General features: G+C 31.5%; 1 protein-coding gene across 4 annotated transcripts in view; it reads left to right on the top strand.

Moving 5' to 3' along the window:
* TRIQK (triple QxxK/R motif containing) overlaps positions 1 to 17,159 on the top strand; it is a 70,015-nt gene that overhangs the window by 35,687 nt on the left and 17,169 nt on the right. For 3 of the 4 annotated variants that reach the window (XM_050800611.1, XM_050800613.1, XM_050800614.1), the window contains exon 3: positions 8,487 to 8,568. In XM_050800611.1, coding sequence (XP_050656568.1) covers positions 8,508 to 8,568 — 61 coding nt within the window. In that variant the 5' untranslated portion in view covers positions 8,487 to 8,507. The remainder of the gene's footprint in view (positions 1 to 8,486; positions 8,569 to 17,159) is intronic. The other variant, XM_050800612.1, reaches the window with a different exon arrangement.

Here is a 17,159-nt window from a genome sequence, read left to right on the forward strand (position 1 = left end):
TGAATACTATCTATCTGTAATAACCTATTTTCTTACTGGTGTCTTTTGATAAGCAAATATTAATTTTGATGTAATCCAGTTCATTCTTTTTTTCTCTTTTATGATACATCCTACTATGTTTTCTTCAATAAATATTTGCCTCTACAAAGTCATGAATATAATATTTTCCCTAGTAACTTTGTTGTCTTAGCTACTTTGTTCAGTTGTATGATCTATCTTCAATTAATTTTTGTGTATAATATGAGATGGGGTTAAATATTTTTGGTTGTTTTGTTTTTCACAAGGAAATATATTTGTTCTAGCACTATTTCCTAATACTGTGTTTTAGTTCCCTAGTTTGGCTGAAAGATGAGTCCCATCAACTAAGATTTCTTTCCTGGAACATGACTTTTAAGGTTTACACAGATAAGTGTCCTGTACTTAGTTTTCGTATAAATTTTCATATCAATGTTGGCAAGTGATCAGGATTTTAGCAATCATCTTTTCACATATTTCAGTTTTTAGATACTTTACCTGCAGCTGTAAAGGAAATTAGTTTGTCAAAGTGTAGGTGAACTGGGCACTTCTATCTCTGAAAACTTTAGAATAACAACTGTTTAACTCCAGTTTTATACAGTAAGAATTTGTTCCTCATTGTAATAACTTGTCTCAATGATAATATAATACTATTAATATGAGTAATACATAAAATTAATTGAAATAATTAATATGACTGTTAATATTAAAATGATTAATATTACTTATAAAATTGCATTTTAATGTTATAATTGTGTATACCTTGTCCACTTCACACTTGATAGTCTTTCAAATGATCTTTTTTTTTTTTTCATTTCCTTAAGTGTGGAGAACTGTCTTTGAAGATCTGAATCATGAATGATGCCTCTTAGGCAAGATCTGAATGATTACTCAGAGATGACTCTTGTGTGCAATATGAAAATATATAGGTTCCACAAGTGGGGATGTATTGAAAGGACATTTAAAGCAAATTGCAGAACATAGTAAATTCCTGGAAACGTGAACGAGCTTGTCAAAGTCATGTAACTAAAAGCTGAATTTCATAGTGCACTGGAACATAAGAAAGGAACAAATGACAAATTCAGATCATTAATGGTTCTTTATACTAAGGATTTTTGCTTTAGGAAATGTGTCATCATTTCAATGACTTAAGTATGTTAAGTGAAGAAACAACTTTAAATTTGTAATACTCTGGAAACGGTTAATGTGCAATAAGATCAGGGACAAATACATTCTGTGTTTGTTATATCTTCAGCATCTAGCATGGGGTTGTATTTTCATGATTGGTTCTCAACTTTGATCCAGCCATAACCAAATACCTCTTCTGTCTCACTACAGCTTCATGTTTAACGAAGAGTTTTCTTAGGTAAATGTATTTCTTTTAGCCTTAAAAACTAAGATAATTATTTTTTCTGTGGTCATGGGTTGAACTTTTTTTTTAATAACCTGTGTTTTGATATGTATTTAAATGTCACAGTCTGGATTTAATGCTTTTTCTGGAATCAGAGACATATGTGAAGGTTTCAGATTTCTTATTTCTTTACTTGTTCTCTCTGGATTTCATAAAAAAGGTATAAATGAGCAATAAAATAACTTGGTCGGAAGGTGATTGAATATAATACTACCTTTGTTTTTAAAGGTCACGTATTAATGCTTAAAAATACTGTTGGCAAAATTGCTCTGGAAAATTCAGGTTAAGAAAGCATACTAAAAACAAAAATGCTATGTGTAATCTTAAAAGTCCTAATGAGTGTAAAGTTTAATTAGATAAAAATTAACTGAATTATTTTAATATCCAATTTAGGTATTAAATAAAATTAGCATTTTTCTTCTTTAAATATGTGTTATCAAGTCTCAAGAATGTCGGAAACTTCTGTGATGATTTCATCTGAAATAATTCCTACAGCAAAATTCATAAATAATAAATATTATCTTATTAATCCATATTTTAGTTTAGCTGGGTCTCAGAGCAAGTTAGTTCCTCAGGGAATGCAGTGTTCTTTACAAAAGAAGGTGATGAGACATAATCTCCAAGGAATTAAATTGTGAAAACAATCTTGGTATTGTACATGCTAATATAAATCTGTTATTCCCTTTCCACATCTATCACAACACATTTTAAATTGTGGCTGATCTTGTATGCAAATAGCTGTCTTATTAGAAATTGCGGCTGTATGTGTTAATGTCTCCCTGGATTTCTTGGGAGTTTGCTATCTAACCATCAAAGCAATAGAAATGAATGATGATTACCGCAAGGCTTTGAAGAACAAAGAAAAGTCAGAACATTTTAAAGGTTCTACATGTCTGAGTCATTGACAGTTTGCACCATACAGATGAATAGGTGTCTCTCTAGGTCATTTAAAATAGCCTCAGTGTGTTTATTAGTAAGGCAAAATGCTTTCTTTTTTTTGTGTATGTTTCTTGCAACTAATAAAATGTAAATAATTTGTGTAAGAATATGTTCTATGAGCATGTTTTGTTTTATCATTTGGTAAAACGTCATTTTACTTACTGAACAGAATATAATAATTTCAAAGACAATTAGAAAGTTTAAATTTTGATTAAATATTACCAAACCACTAAAAATAACTAAGAATAAAAATTTTAAATCAGTTTTTCTCTAATGTATCTTGGTTGAAATTCTTTTGAAGGCTTTTATGTTCAGTGATTATTATACATATAAAATGTCTGTTCATAGAGCATAGACCCCTCTAAAAATTTAGATTCTTTAGATTTTTCCCTGGTATAATTTTTAATGTAGCATATATTAACATATAAGTAAAATTCAGCTACTTTGGTGAAAATATATTTTTGATAAACCTCTTACTTTTTTACTTACTGTTGGTAGTGAATGAATAAAGTATTGACCTCTGAAGTGTTATCTCTGCTGGGATGTTGGTTTAAATGACCAGAAAGGAATCGGAGGAAGCACAATGAGTAACCATTTTGGTAGATAGCCTTAGTGATTTGCTTAAAAAAATAATTAAGCATAGTGTGTAAAGGCAAAGAACAAAACTCAATTGAAAAGGGAATAATATATTGAGTGTTTACTCATTTAATCCAACTTCTCTCCTAAAATGGAGTGGTATCTTCCCTACCCACACAAAATTAAGACTAAAATAACTTGATTCCTATTTATAATTAATAAATGCAAAATACTATGCAAATATGATTGCTATATGAATTAATTATAATATATCTATTGACTATTTTTATGGTGCTTGTCTTCACAGAATTATTTTTAATGGTTTGAATGATAAGAACTAAGACTATAGAATTAGGTGCCGTCTTGTTTTTATTGCTAGAATTTTAAAATGTTTTCTTAGATGTAATAACTACATGGTTTATTAGAGATGAAAATTTAACTTATTTGACTTTGTCATAATTTGAATATTCCTAGATATTGCAATAATACCATAAATATGAGGATTATTATGATTAGAAAAATAAGTTTTTAGCTGAACTTATAATTTTATTACATATGAATAAAAATTATTACATTGGAGATGCCTCTCACTGTATTGGGTGGGATCATTGTTAACTGTCTGTGTGACAATATATATAGATAAACAATACAATTTTGTCTGAACAGATTTCAAATGCATTTAGTGTTTTAGAACCTTGATAAACTCTTTAGAAAAATTACAGTTTGATAATTGCATCAGTTTATATGGAAACATCTATACTTGTTTGTTTTAGTTTCAGTGATGACAACTACTGTAACAAATAGATGCAAAAAAATGTATAGTACTGCAAATGCTGCCCATTTATTTTTTGTTATCACAGCAGTATGAAAGAGAAAAACAAGTTAGTTGGATAGCTCTCCTCCATGCAGTCATTCATGATCCAGGCTGTCATCATCGTCACATCGTGTTCAGAGTTACCCTGGAGGTCATCTCCATTTCATCCAGATAAATGAGTATGCAAGGAAAGTTTTTATAAGTCAGTTCTAGAAGCAGCAAACATTAACTTACTCACATTCTGTTGGCTGAAAATAAGTGATGTGCCCACAACTAACATCAAAGGAGGCTGGGACATTAGTCAAGTGTACCCAGAGGGAAAAAAAGAACATGTATTTTAGTGAGTAGCCAACAGTTTTTGTAATAATTTATCTTTCTGGCATAGAAATAGCTATGCACATTTATTTTTTTCTGTCTCCTCAATAGAGAGAACCTAAACATCTAGCATTTATTGCATCTAGCTCCAAGCCAAGGATCTCAAGCTAACACATAGGCCCTCTCTCTCAATTTGCCTGTGACATTTTCCTACTCCTCCCCAGCATCACAGAACCCCTAAGAAATAATGATCAAGCAGTGGATAACTGCTTTATACCTGCAATAATCATCCCCATTTATAAAGGGAAGAATGGAAAACAGCCACAGGAGTCATTGGTCCATTGGGATGATGAAACCTGCTGCTCACGAGACCACTGAGATGATCCATTGTACTGAAGTAGAAGTTTCAGCGTATGGTCTTTTTGTCCATTCTTCATGGCTCTTCCCTCTGGATGGTTCTTCCTTTCTAGTCATGTGTGAAGTAGATGTTACAAACTCTATAGAGTTTGCCTTCCTTGAGTACTGCTGTATACTGGTTTAAATGTAGAGGCCTCAAAGTTGGCTTTCATTCAAAGACATTTTTAGATTATGTTTCTGGTTTCTTTGTAAATATAGTTCCCTCACATTTTAGTAACTTTCTTACCATTTCTACTCAGTTGCATGTGCCAGTAAACACTGTGCAATTTCTTTCCTAGACCTAATTCTCATGTCCACTTTCTGTGCTTCAGAACTCCTAGGCTTCTCTTTTTCTACTCAATAGTGTCTACTTTGAAGTAGTCTGAAATAATAGGCTCAGGTGAGACAGTAAAAACCCCTAATCTGCTATTTGTCTCTCTCTCTCTTTTCTTTTTTATAAGCTGATATGTTTTAATGGGTCTTTGTTCTTCAAAGCCTATTTTCATTTTTTTTTTCCTGTTGGTTCTCAGAAGAATGTGGCTTTTCCAACATTTTTAGCCCCAAATTACTGGACTTTCTATTCTCTCTATTTTTGCTTGTGACATGACCAGTTCTTGTCTGACTTCATCTTCATCTTGTAATGCCGTACTAGAAGGAATGAGGAACAACTTCCAGGCACCAGTTTGAAGAATACTTATGACTGTAACATTCATATTCTATAAATAATGACATATTATAATTGAGGCTAGGAAGTATAGTCTGTGCTAGGAAGAAAAGGAGGATATGAGTGATCAGGTTGTACTCTCTGCTGCAATATTTAAATTCAATAAAAATCATAAAACTTACAGAGCAGAAATAAATTTTAATTCTGACAAAAATACAAAAAAAAAAACCCCAACAAAACAAAAAGTTGTTTTTTTGAAAAGATGAGTAGAATTAACAAACCTTTGCTTGCCCGAGGAAGAAAAGGAGAAAACTCAAATAAAATGGGAAACAAAAAGAAACATTACAACTGATACCACAGAAATGCAAAAGATCATTAGCGACTACTATGAACAACTATATACCAACAAATTGCAAAATCTAGAAGAAAAGAATACATTCCTTGGCATATAAAACCTACCAAAATAAAACATGACAGGACAGAATAGTTGAACAGACCAATAATGAATCATGAGTTTGAAGCAGTAATAAAACATCTTCCATCAGTGAAAAGCCCAGGACCTCATAGATTCATTGCTGACTTCTACCAAACAGTTAAAGAAGAACTAATGTTGTTTCTACTGAAACTATTCCAAAAAATTGAAGAGGAGGGAATACTTCCAAACTCATTTTACAAGACTGGCATTACTCTGATACCAAACCAGACAAGAATACAATTTGAAAAAGGGGAATACTACAAGGTAATATCCCTGATGGACATAGATGTAAAAATCTCAACAAAATACTAGAAACCAAATTCAGCAACATGTTAAAAAGATAATGCATTATGATCAAGTGAGACCACCGCAGTGATGCAGGGATGGTTCAACATTCACATATCAATAAACATGATGTATCACAACAACAGAATTAAGAATAAACACCATATGATCATTTCAGTAGATGCTGAAAAAGTATTCAATGAAATTTAACATTCCTTCATGATAAATTAATATTTTAAAAATTTCTCTACTACCCAAAGTGATCTACCGATTTAATGCAATCTCTATCAAAATACCAATGACATTCTCCACAAAAATCCTAAAGAACAATCCTAAAATTCACATGGAACCGTGGAAGATCTCCAATAGCTAAAGCATTTCTGAGCAAAAAGAACAAAGCCAGAGCATCACACTATCTGATTTCAAATTATACTACAAATTTATAGTAATGAAACAATTGGGTACTGGCCTAAAAACAGACACATAGACCAATGGAACAGAACTGAGAACCCAGAACTAAATTAACACACTTAGAGTCTACTCATTTTTTGTAAGAGTATGAAGAAGTTACAATGGGGGAAAGGAGGATTGTCTCTTTAATAAATTATCCTGGGAAAACTGGATATCTATATGCAGAAGAATGAAAGTAGATTCTCTAACTTTCATCATATACAAAAATCAACTCAGATGGATTAAAGACTTAAATGTAAGACATAAAACTATGAAACAACTAGAAAAAAGCATTGAGAAAATACTTCAGGACATTGGTCTGGCAAAAATTTGGGGGGTAAGATCTGAAAAGCCCAGACAACAAAATAAAAAGTAGACACATAGGATTACATCAAGCTAGAAAGCTTCACAGCAAAGAAAACAATCGATAAAGTGAAGAGACAGCTTTCAAAATGTGAGAAAGTTTTTGTAAAATATTCATCGGACAAAGGATTAATACCCAAAATATATAACAAGCTCAAACAACTCAATGGCAAAACACAATTCAATTAAAAATGGGCAAAAGATCTGAATAGACATTTCTCAAAAGAAGATACAAATGGCCAACAAGTGTATGAAAAACATTCTCAACATCACTAATCATTAGGGAAATCCAAATTGAAAGCACAGAGAGATATCATCTCATCCTAGTTACGTGGCTACTATCAGAAAGACAAAAAATAACAAGTGTTGGTGGGGATGTGAAGAAAAAAGGGAATGGTCATACACTGTGGGTGAAGATGTAAATTGGTACACCATTATAGAAAACAATATGGAGGTTCCTCAATAAACTAAAATAAACTACCATATGATCCAGGTATCTTACTCCTGAGTATATATCCAAAAGAAAGGAAATCAGTATGTGAAAGACATATCTGAACTCTCACGTTTATTGCAGCATTATTCACAATAACCAAGATATGGAAGCAAACTTGGCATCCATCAATAGATGAATGGATAGCAAAAATGTGGTCTCTGTACACAATGGAATATTATTCAGCCATAAAAATGAAACTCTGCCATTTGCAGCAACATGGATGGAACTGAAGGTCATTATGTTAAGAGAAATAAGCCACGCACAGAAAGACAAATATTGGGTGTTCTCACTCATTTGTGAGAGCTGAAAAAGTAGATCTCATGGAGGTAGACAGTAGAATAGTGGCTACCAGAGGCAGGGATGGGAAGTGGGTAGAAGGGTAGAGAAGTTGGTTAAGGGATACAAAAATACAGTTAGATAGAAGGAATAATTTCTAGTATTCAGTAGTACAGTAGGAAAATTATGATTAACAATAATTTATTATATATTTCTGAATACCTAGAATAGAAGATTTGTTTTGCTCCCAACACAAAGAACATGTAAATGAGGTGATGGATATCCCAATTTTTCTGAATTGGTAATTACTCATTGTATACAGGTATCAAAATATTACGTATATCCCCCCAAAATATGTACAACTATTGTATATCAATAAAAACATGTTGAAGATTAAATCGAACAGTGCATATAATGTAATAAGCATGAAAATGTTAAGAAATGATAGTAGTTTTTATTGTTTACATTAAGAGGGGCAGAACTAGAACTGAAATTCATTTACTTTGGTTGTATATGTCATGCTTTTAAAAATAAAATACAAAATACTTGAGATTCAAACTTTAGCCTTAGTTTTAATGTAACATAGTAAGTATATATATCCAAAATATATATACTTGGAAATAAACATGTTGCCAAAAGCATGCCAAAATCCCCAACCTATCTAAGTAAATGCTACATGATTTTCATATTTACAGATATGTTATCTAACAATGTGGTTTAATTGAGCACTGATAGTACTTGATAAGATGAATGTTACCAAAAACAAACGATTGAGAAATTTAATTGCCAGCAATTGTATCGTTGATGATTTATAGAAAAGAATTTTATTTTATTTATGAATATTTAAAGGAAATAAGTCAAAGGTATTTGTACCCATTGCTTTAAAAATGAATTTTATAGAATAAACTTTTAAAGAATTTTTTTATAAAATAAATTTATTTATAAAATAAATTTTATAGAATTTTATAGATACTCTTTTTCAAAAAAATTTCATTATAATTATTTTCTTTTCAGCAGGCATTTTGGAGATCAAAGATGGGTAGAAAAGATGCTTCTACTATAAAACTTCCTGTTGATCAGTACAGAAAACAAATTGGTAAGCAATGAATTATCTTTGATACACTCCTATGAATTAAGATAAAAACACAATTATGCATGTTAAGAAAATACATTTTCTCTAATACATATGATACACAGAAATATATGAGTGAAGAAGGACTTTATAGAGTTTTATGGAAGCAAAATTAAATGCAGTCCTGCTTGCCAGTAAAGATATGAACTTCATGTATTTATGATTTTTCAGTGCTCTTATAATTTTAATTTAATAAAACAAAAAATAAATATTCTTTAGGCTGAATGCTTTTATATAATTAGCATTTTTGATTTTATAGTCCATTAAATCATTCCTTTGTATATATATTATAACTTTTAATTCTGTTGACTCTTATTGGCAATAATTTGATAACTTCAAAATTCTGTAAAATGTGCTAAATAAGGTAGAACAAATGTCCTTTTATATGGAAACCTGAATTCAGAAAAAAAGAAAGAGAATTCTCCAGAGGTCATATGTGAAAGAAGGATGAAGGAAGACTGGAAATAAGGATTTGTAGATGGAACTGAGACTCCCAAATATACTTGGACCCTCAAAGAGATACTACTTTAGTAGAATGGTGGACTAGTAAAGCTCACTTAGCACAGGAAGATCACAGGAAGCTTACCTATTTTAAATTAGGCTCTAGGTGCAGGATTTTCTTTTCAAGGATACATGGAGTATTTCTAAAAAATTACCTACCTGCATACTAAGTCACAAAGAAAGTATCCAAGTTATAAAGAATCAATATCCTATAACTCATTTTTTAATCAAATGTAGTAAATTAGAAATTAGTTAGAAGCAAAAAGGTAACTTCCCCTTCTTCACCTAACCCTCTCCTTTAGTGCACTTTTTTTCCATCTCTACCATTGCTTCGGAAATACAAAATAAATAAATAAAAATAACTCTTCTAAATAACTAAAGGATAAACAAAGAAGTTACAATCGAAGTCAGAAAATAGAGATAATTGGTATCAAAATATAGTATATATCTATTTCATAAATAAGACATAAAAAGTATACTCCATAAAGAAAAATATATTTCTGAAGAACAAAAGACATGCAAACAAATAAAAAATATTTGGAATACATATAGCCAATTAAGAATTTTTATAGCACATATTTAAGGTGTACAACATGAACTTTTGCTGTATACACACACATACACATACACATACATACACATACACACACACAGTAGATGATTACTACAGTCAAACCAATTAAAATATGCATCATCTCACATAGTACCTTTTCTGTGTGTGGTGAGTCCTAAAATCTACTCTCAGCAATTATCAGTGTACAATACAATATTATTAACTGTAGTTTTCATGTGATATATCAGATCTATAGTTTATGCATCCTACATAATTGCAACTTTATACCCTTGACCTATATCTCTGCTATTCCCCTTCCCTCAAACTCTGGTAACCACTATTCCACTTTCTTTTTCTAGATATTTGACATCTGTTTTTTAAGATTGAAAAGATAAAAGAGATCATGCAGTAATTTTCTTTCTTTGTCTGGCCTACTTCACTTATGAAGTTTCTGTTTAGAGTTCTTTTTGTTTTATATTAATATTGGTAAAATACCTTTATTTTGTTAAATATTCTGGTATTTTTCTTACGCCTTAATTTTAATCTATAAATTAATTATATAATTGATTTTTAAATATAGCTGGAGAATCTTTGTTTTCAAGCAAGCAAATTTCATTCTATATAATTTAATATGAATGAAAAATATTGATATATTTTCACTTTTTTATTTATATTTTTCATTTGTAGTGATTTTTCCTTTGCTAATCTCCACTCTAACCTTTTTTCTTGAAACTTTTTGACTGTGTTTTCTTTTTCACTCTTTAAATTTTCAACATTTTCCATTCCTTTTTTTCTTTTCTTTCCCTTTTTTGGGAAAGGGAGAGGAGAGTCTAAAGTTTTCATAGTTGACTTAATAAAGTATATTAAAATCCTTATTTAACCTAGACAATAAGGATTTTTAAACTTCTAAATGTGATTACTTTCTCCTATCTTTCACATATGATTTTTTTATTACACTTACTAGAATTTAAATATTCTTGAAGACAGAAGCTCCATCTGATTTTTTTTGGCATCTCTAATGATGTTCAGAGAAGGTACTTAATAAATATTTAAATAATCAATAAAGCAACTGTCCTAATTCTTAGTTGATTACAATTTTATATGCCCTTTGTTTAACCTAAACTGTTTACATTAATTTAAGTATTTTATCATTTTTCTTGAAATAGTAAGCAGTATGTTTAACCAAATTGAATATTTACTGGAATATGTTGTTCAATTTCTCTTAATTTTGCATTTTAGATTCCTGTTATTCTTTTTGTTGTTTGTCTTTCTTTTACTTCTCTACATCCCCATGGGTACCTTGCATATAACCACTTCTTAAATGTTTGTGGACTTTTTTTGTGTACTAATTGCAAACTCAAGATTGATATTATTTGTAACATCTTCTATTTAACTATAATTCCCCTCCATGTATAACTTGTTGCTTGGTTAGCATTTTTAATATGAATTTTTTTGGAAATTAATTTATATTTTATGAGCAACTTGGTTTATCTTTAGCAGCTCTAAGCTTAGTGCTTGTTTCTTAGTACTTAATGTGGTGTTAAATGATGATATGTTTTCTGTAATGGTAATGTATGACAAGCTGTTATGTCCAAGCATTGAAAAATTATCATTGGTTTGAACTGTTTCTATAACGAAATTAAAATGAAAATTTTGCACGAGATTTTTATTTTCAATGATGAATTTACCAGCCTGCTCTCTATATTCTGGATATCTCCAAATGATTTTGAGAAAAGTTTTACTTTTTGCGTTGGTTTGCTTTTGTAGATAATACTTGCTTTTTTTCTTTAAGAAAATTGTCATCCTTTGCATGATTTATGAAATGTAAAGGTACATTATGCTGATGGTAATCTACTGGATTATTTCTGGCTTTGTAGTTATTTTCATTTTATCAATTGGATTGGTTAATGTTTTACTTAGTTATTTTCCTGTGAGCATTTGTAATTTTATTCATCTTGAAGGTATTAAAATGCAGGCCATTTGTTTACTGACATAATTACTAAAGTTTTTTAACAAGATTCCATACAAAAGACTATTGACTCCCAGTTTTGTAATGAGTCTTCTTTAGATATTTGTAGTTTGCAATACAGTAACTAAAAATTGTGTTCATATGGCAGTTGCAAATTTACTTTATATAACAAATTGTATTACTTTTATATGTAATTTAGGTAATACAAGAAAAGTAAGATTCCAAGTAGTGTATTGCTTTTTGACGAAGGGAGGAGGGATTTGAAGCACTTGATGAGATTTTTTCTAAAAATGTTGAAGGAAATATAAAAGTCTTCATTGCTGATTACCAAATATTATTTGCCAGTATTTTTGGCATGCTGTAAATAACTCATCTTCCAATAATTCATTTGAGTAATTAAATTTAGATTGCAAATTTTTCTTTTCAAATATTTTGACTCTTATCTCTCCGCTTTTCTATTGTATCTTAATTGGTGTGGTCTACATAAATGGACAATAAATTATATATCTTTGTTATAGAGATCAGACAGTGAATAGAACTTGGTATTCATCCCAGACAGAATTATGATTGAATGTATTTGCAAGATTAAAGCACTGAATTTACTTTTTTCTAATTAAAGGCAATTAAAGATTTCTAGACACAAATAAAAGACAATGAATTGAGGAATAAGTGCAGGAGCAAGTCCATTTGCAGGTGAAAAGATGTGCCTTTGAAGCAGAACCAGCTGTATTTTCATTGAAAGAATAACAGTTTAGGAAGCTTTTCTGCATGTGCTTGCTTGATAGCATAATGTACTCATAAGCAGCTTATGCAGTATTCAGAAAATAACAGTGCATTAATTTTTAAAGCAGCAAAGGCAGAGGAAGAGCAGTACTGCCACATGATGATAATGAGTGTGGCTAGTGTAAAGTCGACTGTTGAGAAAGAAACAAACAGTGAGCTTCTAGAAAATGAACATTTATAAAACAATAACCAGATATTCACGTGATAATGAGCTTGAGCAGCAATATCAACAAAGGGCAAAGATATAGTCTTGTTTCTGGGCAAGGGTAAGGAATTGAACAGCAAAAAGCCAAAAGCAGTAAAGTAATCTATTTTTTTTTTTTTAATTAAACTAAGGACGCTCCCATGAAAAACCATGTCATAGTTAAAATGATTGCTTTAAATATGAAATAATGTCTGGCATAGATAACTTTTTAGAACATATGAATGACTGTATCCATCCCTAAAATAGTATAATATGAGGAATGGTAAATGATAACTATAAGGTATTTAAACAGTTATTATTTTTATTAAATATGTTTTTACATCTATCAATATTAATATATGTTTTCGTAGATCTCTTTGTATGCACTTAAATATGTGTGTGTGTGTGTTTTTTTACAGGGACAGCACTAATGCCAGAGTTAAACATGTTTTATTCTTAGTGAATATATAAGCAAAGGAACTTTTAACACAGATGATATTTACTAATTAGAAATTATAACTTAAAATGGCTTTTAAAGTATTTTGTTTAAACTGCTGACACTACAGATTGTCTGCATAGTATATGCAAGTAAAAATTGTGAATTTCTGTGCTACCATCTTTGCTATCAAAAACTCCAGAAATAATTTGAAAATTCTTTTATATTAATGTTTATTTTTTAATGACGACTTTCCTTTTAGTTAATACTCATAATCCCTGTTTAAGACTTGAAGCAGGAAATTCTGTTGATTATGTACCTTGAGTTTTCAAGTATATATTTTTAAACCATATTTAACAGGAGGACACAGAGAAGCACTAGTTTGGTTTGTTAAATTTGCTTGAATTGGTGGCTATACACACGTTGTTAAGTGAATGTTAGTCTTATGTAATTGGAAGAAACCATTCACAAAGGTAATCTTTTAGGGCCTGAGAACGATGTTTAAAATGATCCCAGGCTGAAGTATCTATTCCACTTTCGTCTTAGTTTTATAGGATGTGAGCCACAGATGGAAATAGCCATGATTCCAGAGAAAAACAAGAAATAGAAATGATGGTAGAAAGAGAAAGTCCTTCAGTGTCAAAATTTCAACTTATGGCAATCCCTACACAAATTTTCCTTTTCCCTTGTCTTTTGGAATCAATCAATCAATCTCAATCTCTTTCTCTCCCATTTTCAAGTTATTTCTAGATGGATTTCTGTCATTTACAATGAAAATAATTCTGAAAATGATCTAAGAATGTCTCCAGCATCCTCCACAGCTACCCAAACATACATCCCAAACAAGCTTGAGCTGCTGTTCACTAAGTCTAGGATTTTTTTTGCTGCTGTTGTTCTTTTTGAGGCGGAGTCTCGCTCTGTCTCCCAAGCTGGAGTGCAGTGGCGCCATCTCGGCACCCGCCACCACGCTCGGCTAATTCTTTTTTTTTTTTTAATTTTTAGTAGAGATGGGGTTTCACCGTGTTAGTAGTCTTCCTTTTATTATGTTGTGATTTGGCCTAAAGGAAGAGGAAGAAGTGTTTTTAAAATTTTGATAATGGTGACTTTACAGGGGAATTGGTTGTATGGGGAAGATGAGTGTTACATTCTAGGAGCAAGCAAAGAAATACAGGTTCAGGCTATCATTCTCAATTCTCTAGTTGGTCATAATAGTTGTAACTCATGACTTCCCTTCAGTATTCATTTTAGATATTCTTAGTTTGAATCTCAGTTCAAGAATCTTAGTTTGCTGAGGGTCTTTGCCTTTAAAAATTTTTAAATGGTATTAAATTTTATGATTGGTTGAAGTCATACTTGAGTTGTCCCAGGAATTTCCTTACCTCTTCCCATATTCCTTTTGGCATATGCTATGTATTAACAAACCATTTCAACGGATCTTGATAATCAGCACAAATTACCTCAGCCAACACTATGATTGCGCATTTTACTAGTTTGCGCACAGGTATGTAGAATTCAGACTGCCTAGGTGGCTGGCTCAGCTTTCAATTCAGGAGAACTAGCATTGTATCTTTTCTTAGGTTACCTCTGTTTCCAGATAAACCGAACAAAATACACTACTCAAACTTTGGCCACTGGGACAATTTCCCTTTTTTGTTGTCCTTTGGGTCCATCTTCAATGATTGCTCTAATACCATAGCAGTCTATTTCTAGCTGGTGTGAGAATATGATAAAGGTCTATCTACAAACATTTTTAATGTTAAAATTGTGTACCTAATCTTGTAGTTTATTGAACTAGATAACCTCCAGTTCATGACTGGTAGCTCAGGCCAGATGATTCCTGAGTCTCATGACAAGGTAGTCAGTTCTCCATCCTTTTGGTAGCAATCCAGGAGTTGTTTCTTAGCAGCTGCTACTTGCCGAAGGGGGTATGGCACTGTTCCAAAAGCCTGGAGACTGACACTTTTCTTTTATTCAGACCTGCTGAAGGGTAGCTTCTGTGTCTCAGTTAGCTAACAGTACTTCAGATTCCACTGATTCTACTATGTCATAGACTCCAAGAGATAGAGTATCTGTCACAGCAATCAACTGGAGAGCCTTTTATTGTTCCATGCTCTACTCAACTCTAGGAGCTTTTCAGGTCCCCTACATAGATAAAATAGGTACTATAGGTTTAAAAAACAAGAACATGAACAACCATGTATCCATCATCCAAGTTAAACATTGAAAATACACCAATAGCTGAGAAGCCTTTTATGTACTCCATCGTAATTGCAATGCCCTCCATCTTTCCGAGAGATAACCACAATATTAATTTTGTATTAATTATATTTAAGTACTTGCCACTTAAATTTGTGCCAGAAATCTATCACTTAGTTTTGTCAGTTTATATAGTTGATCTTTATATAAATGAAATCATGTTGTGTATATTGTTACAAAATTTGCTTTTACTGAATATCATGTTTTAGAGTTTTATTCTTGTTGATGGCTATTGATATAGTTCATTCATTTTCTATGCTTTATGGCATTTCATTGTTTCTATATACTGGTATTTTTCTTCCAGTCTCCGAGTTTTGGACAGTTATCGATTATTCTTGGTTTTTTTTCTATGAATGCTGTTATGAACAATGCTTCTATGAATATTTTTAGACATGTCTGTTCATCGGTTTACAAGTTTCCCTGCAACATATACCTAGTAGAAGAGTGTTGTATCATAAGTATGGATGTGTGACATAATCAAGTAATGTGAGTGTTGTTTTTGTTTTTTTAAGAAGTTGAGCCTATGCACCGTGCTTGCTGGTGATGGTAATGGTAAATAGGGTGTGGCAAGTTAATCTTTAATTCTGGGAGACAATTCCAACATGCAGACCTCCATAAATTAGATTTAGGTAGCAAACCTCTTTTAAAAGAATGTTTATTATTGTCTCTCTTATGTATATATCTGAATGAGGTGTCTCAGACACCTTCCAAGGCTTCTCCAAGACTTATATCATATCATTGTCATTGTGATATACTGTGTGGTTGTGAAGCAGTTAAAATCTCTGTGAATCATGTTTTTAACACTGAGATGTGGAGTTTACCTACTCCTGCAGTAGGACTGTAAGTATACTGCTGTCCTTTCCAGTAAGGACAGACAGCCTCTTGCAGTATCTGTGATCAGGTCTGAGAAAAATGCATTGGCTTGGTTAGTTAATTAACTAGTTATTGCCATGTGCTAGGGACTTTGTCATTCTGGTACAGTAAGAAAATTCTACTATAATTTTACATTTTCAGTAGTACTCAGTTGGTTTCCATGATATAATGAATCACAGTGAGGAAATAAACAGGCAAGGGAAAATAATCAGTGTGACTGCATATATAAAGTTTTTCATCATATAGTCAACCTCTGAAATTTCCCCAGGAGTATACATTTCCTTTTCTTTTTTAGTAAAGAAAGGGAGTAATAGTTCTACCTCACACTCACTAACAAAATAGCTGTTAGATCACATATTGGGGAGCCAAGCTGGAGATCCTATTTCCATTATCATTTGAGCCCATGTATTCAAAAATTGGGAAATGAACACAGGGTCTGTTCTGGATCACTGAGTCTGCCATTAGGAATTTATTTTTTTAAGTAAACTTATCTGTTAAACTCCTTCTGGGAATTAGTGGTCTTTGGATCTTTGCACTTTGATATTTCCAATATTGAAATTGTTTCTATCATCTACCCACATGGCTTCTTTCCTAACTCCATTCGAGTATAAGCTCAAATGAAATCTTATTAAGGAGTACTTCTTTGACTGCCATATCTAAAACAATACATATCTTGCTATCATTGTCTGCCCGTTGACAAGTGTATTCCTTTTAGTGCTTTTTATCACCTGATAAATTGAACAATTTTTGTTTGTTTATTATTTGTCTTTTACGCAAAGGTTGGATTAACAGGCACTTGACCTGTTTCATTTACACATTAGTTATCAACCTGAATGTAATACTCATTTCTGTGCTTTGTTTTGGTCACACACTATTGGGAAAAAATTATTGATAGAAATAAATAGTTAAGTATGATAGGTATCTTATTATAGATCAAGCAATTTCAGGATACTCTTCAATTAAACTGATCACAACATGAGAAGAGCAATAGGAAATTTTA

The sequence above is a fragment of the Macaca thibetana genome, chromosome 8 (assembly GCF_024542745.1).
Source record: "Macaca thibetana thibetana isolate TM-01 chromosome 8, ASM2454274v1, whole genome shotgun sequence".
NCBI classification, from domain to species: domain Eukaryota; kingdom Metazoa; phylum Chordata; class Mammalia; order Primates; family Cercopithecidae; genus Macaca; species Macaca thibetana.